The sequence below is a fragment of the Austrofundulus limnaeus genome, unplaced genomic scaffold (genome assembly GCF_001266775.1).
Source record: "Austrofundulus limnaeus strain Quisiro unplaced genomic scaffold, Austrofundulus_limnaeus-1.0 Scaffold70, whole genome shotgun sequence".
NCBI classification, from domain to species: domain Eukaryota; kingdom Metazoa; phylum Chordata; class Actinopteri; order Cyprinodontiformes; family Rivulidae; genus Austrofundulus; species Austrofundulus limnaeus.
The window spans coordinates 1,676,154-1,679,797 of record NW_013952472.1 but is presented as its reverse complement, the minus strand read 5'-3'; the positions used below and the strand labels follow the sequence as shown (position 1 = coordinate 1,679,797).

Genomic DNA, 3,644 nt, shown 5'->3' with positions numbered 1-3,644 from the left:
AAACAAAAGAAAAAGACAAAGAAGCAGCCGAACTAGCAATCCTCAACAACTTTTTAAAGAATCAGCCGAACTAGCAATCCTCAACAACTTTTTAATTTTTACACCAGGAGCTACAGGTCTGTTTCAGGAAATCACATCCCCAGCGATCGACTGTTGTAGGATTAAACTGTACAAGGGTTCACACACCGATAGTTGGCAGTGTTGTGCATATATTGGACATGAATTGTTGCCAGCTAGTAAGTGTGAAATTGAACTTGAGCTTTAAAATTAGCTTCCGCTAGTTTTTCTATGTGTTTTTGAAGTTGCGGACCTAAATATTTTTATAAGCGCTTTAGAAATTGCGGAGCTAATTTTTGGATTTTTGGATTAGCGCTGCCCACCACTGTTTGTAAAATAAAATGTCAAAAACATGGATCATTTCCTTTTTACTTCAGAATTATGAGCTACTTCCTGCTAGTGTGACTGAATATTTAAGGTACAGTTAGTCTAACCTCCAGTTTACACTGCGTCTGCTCCGSTCCAACCTCCACAATAAAAGCTCACCTGTTCAAATCAATGATTTGGTTTACATTGCAGGTGTGTGCACGGCCATCTGCCAAAATTAGATTTGATTCTATTTTTGCTGCCTGGAGAAGCAAGTTCAGAACTAATGTACAAAGAGCACACCACGCTAACAGGAAAAGGAAAGAGCACAACATCCATATTTTAAAATAATTCACCTAAGGCWGACTACATTTTGTCAGAGTCTTAGTTTTCTTAATAAATATATGGATATATTTATGCACACATGCTGTCAGACTTTATCATTGTTTGGGAAGCAGATGGCAACATGCAGCGTGCAGCATAYGCACACACAAAACGTGTGGCTTTTATTTTGAATTATGGATTCAGTCATGCTGTTTCAACTGTTGTTTCCAGYCAGTCTTCCTCAGAATGAATTCGTTTGGTCTGTTTTCCACATTTCTCACTAGATTTATTGCACAATCWCACATTTCCTGCACATACGTCTTTGTGCAGAGCGGCACACAGTAGAAACTGGGGGGGTGGTCCGGGCCGGGGTCTCTGTGAGATTACGTTGGTGAGGAAGTGTTGTGTTGCTGCCTTCAGGGTCCAGGGATCGAGGCAGTGTGACCAGTCTGAGCAGCGACTTCTCCCTCATCACAGAGGAGGTGGGTGGTGCTGCCTGCCCCACAGCTGACACTGTGGACCTGCTCTCCAACCAACCCCAGACGTGGTTAGTCTCACACACACACACACACACACACACACACACACACACACACACAGTTCTATGCACTGTTCATATACCATGGTACTGTAGAAATTGAGGAAAGCTCAAAGGTAGTAAATAATTCTCTTCATATAATTTTTGTCAGATCTATCACTAAACAAATCTTCATGTATTATACAAAGTTAAATAAACTTCAGTAAGTGAGGAGGAGGTTAAACACCAAAGTGTTTTTAAATGGATGTTCAAACTCTTCCTCCTCAGGAGAAAAGTGCCCGCCTCCTCTCCTTCCATGGCTGTTTGGTACAAACAAAGTGCTTTAGATGAGCAGTTCTTCCATCCTGCCACCGAGGCCAAGTCTTCCAGCTCCTCCTCRTCCAACCAATCAGAGAATGGGGTCACACGCTCTGGCAGCAGCCCATTGGCTGTCCCCAGTCGAAGGTGAGTGAGAGAAAATGTCTCAGGCCACTGAGGGAGCCTGGCTGCAGCTGACAGGAGGAAACCTCCAACCACCAGAAATGAAACATCAAATTACAACTTCCTCTGCAGGTCTGGAGGTCASGTGTTGAAGGTGACAGACTGAAACTGACTTCTGAACCACTGGATGGATTTTTATAAAACTTGCACTTAATGTACGTCTTTACTGTCATGCCTAATTCAAGATGGCTGCCACCGCCAGCTGACCTTGACTGTAACTCAGTCAGTTTCACWGATATTGAGCTAAAGTTTAATGTGGTGCCAGCTGAGACACATCCTCAATACATACTCTGAATGCTAGGCATTTCATCTTCACAACTTTTTTAAATAAACTTACAAAAATGSCTTGTGAAGATGTGGCAGGGGAGAGGGAAGACTGGTGCCCCCACGACCTGACACCGGGTAAGAAGAAAAGGGATAGATGAAGTACAAAAAATAAGTAAATTAGTGTTTGGTAGATTTTTTTGTTTTTGTTTTAACAATGCTTTTTGGCAATACATTRTATATTGTTGGAAAGCCTGTTATTTTCCSTTTTAAAAGGTGCCACATTTGTAAGGAACATGCATTTGTGTGATGAGCAGTAGAGCTGAGTATGTGGGTTTCACACTCATTTGTTGTTGCTGTTGACTCTTGTTTGGAGCTTCTGGTACCCCCAGGTTCTGCCAATCAGGTTATATGATTTATTCTAACAACAAAGACACAATCTACCAAACTCTAGTTCTCTTACTTTTTGTGCCAGGTTTATATTTTTCAGTTGGGTTGTACAGAATATGTCGCAGTAAACAATATGAATAATTCATCAGTTTGCGTTTTTTTTCATCACAGATTTGAACAAAGTATGAAGTCTGTTTTTATCCACTATAAATGATGCAAACATGTAGCTCCAGTCATGCTCTGTGCTGTTTATGAGAGAATATTCTTGTTTACATAAAGCTTTAGTTTGAACTAGCCTCCCTCAGGTGTAGGTAAATAAAAATAAAGTAACATTTCTTGTTGTGTCTGTTAGAACCAGAGGGCCGGGTGTGGTTTTTAAAAACAGATCACATACAAACCTACTAATATAACACTGCAGACCACCCTTCMTTCCAATGAGCAGAGGCCTGTTGTTAGCCCATTAGCATTAGCGCCATGTTTGGTGCCATCATTAACTCTTGGTGTCTGTGCGTYAACTTTGGGTCTCAGGTTAGCAGCAGACTGCGCCCGCTCAGGATCCTCCCTATCCACAGACTATGGCAGCTGGCAGATAGTTTCTGGGTGTGGCAGCATCCATGACCACGCCCACTTTCATCAACCTCTGGCCTCAGCTTCCTCCAACTCATCTGCTGTGGCCTCTGCCCCCAACTCCCCCCTCCCCTTCAGTTTTCAGGATGAAGGGCCCAGTGGACGAATGTAAGTCAAACCAGACGAGCTCTGCATCTCTGTGTGTTGTGTAAAAAATGAAGCAGAGTTAGCTTGATGTTAGCAGGGTTAGAAGGGTTAGATGAATGTTAGCAGGGTTAGCTGGATGTTAGAATGGTTAGCTTGATGTTAGCAGGTTTAGAAGGGTTAGTTGAATGTTAGCAGGGTTAGATGAATGTTAGCAGGGTTAGATGAATGTTAGCAGGGTTAGCTGGATGTTAGAATGGTTAGCTTGATGTTAGAAGGGTTAATGTTAGCAGAGTTAGAAGGGTTAGATGAATGTTAGCAGGGTTAGCTGGATGTTAGCAGGGTTAGCTGGATGTTAGAAACGTTAGCTTGATGTTAGCAGAGTTAGAAGGGTTAGATGAATGTTAGCAGGTTTAGATGAATGTTAGCAGGGTTAGCTGGATGTTAGCAGGTTTAGCTGGATGTTAGCAGGCTTAGAAGGGTTAGATGAATTTTAGCAGGTTAGCTGGATGTTAGCATGTTAGCTGGATGTTAGCATGTTAGCTGGATGTTAGCATGTTAGCTGGATGTTAGC

At 42.3% G+C, this 3,644-nt stretch overlaps 1 protein-coding gene across 3 annotated transcripts in view; it reads left to right on the top strand.

Annotated features, from left to right (window-relative positions):
• mtmr14 (myotubularin related protein 14) overlaps positions 1–3,644 on the top strand; it is a 30,547-nt gene that overhangs the window by 24,086 nt on the left and 2,817 nt on the right. For 2 of the 3 annotated variants that reach the window (XM_014010581.1, XM_014010582.1), the window contains 3 exons: positions 1,108–1,234; positions 1,493–1,669; positions 2,888–3,094. In XM_014010581.1, the coding sequence (XP_013866035.1) occupies positions 1,108–1,234; positions 1,493–1,669; positions 2,888–3,094 (511 nt within the window). Of the gene's footprint in view, positions 1–1,107; positions 1,235–1,492; positions 1,670–1,777; positions 2,201–2,887; positions 3,095–3,644 lie in introns of those variants that run through there. The other variant, XM_014010583.1, reaches the window with a different exon arrangement.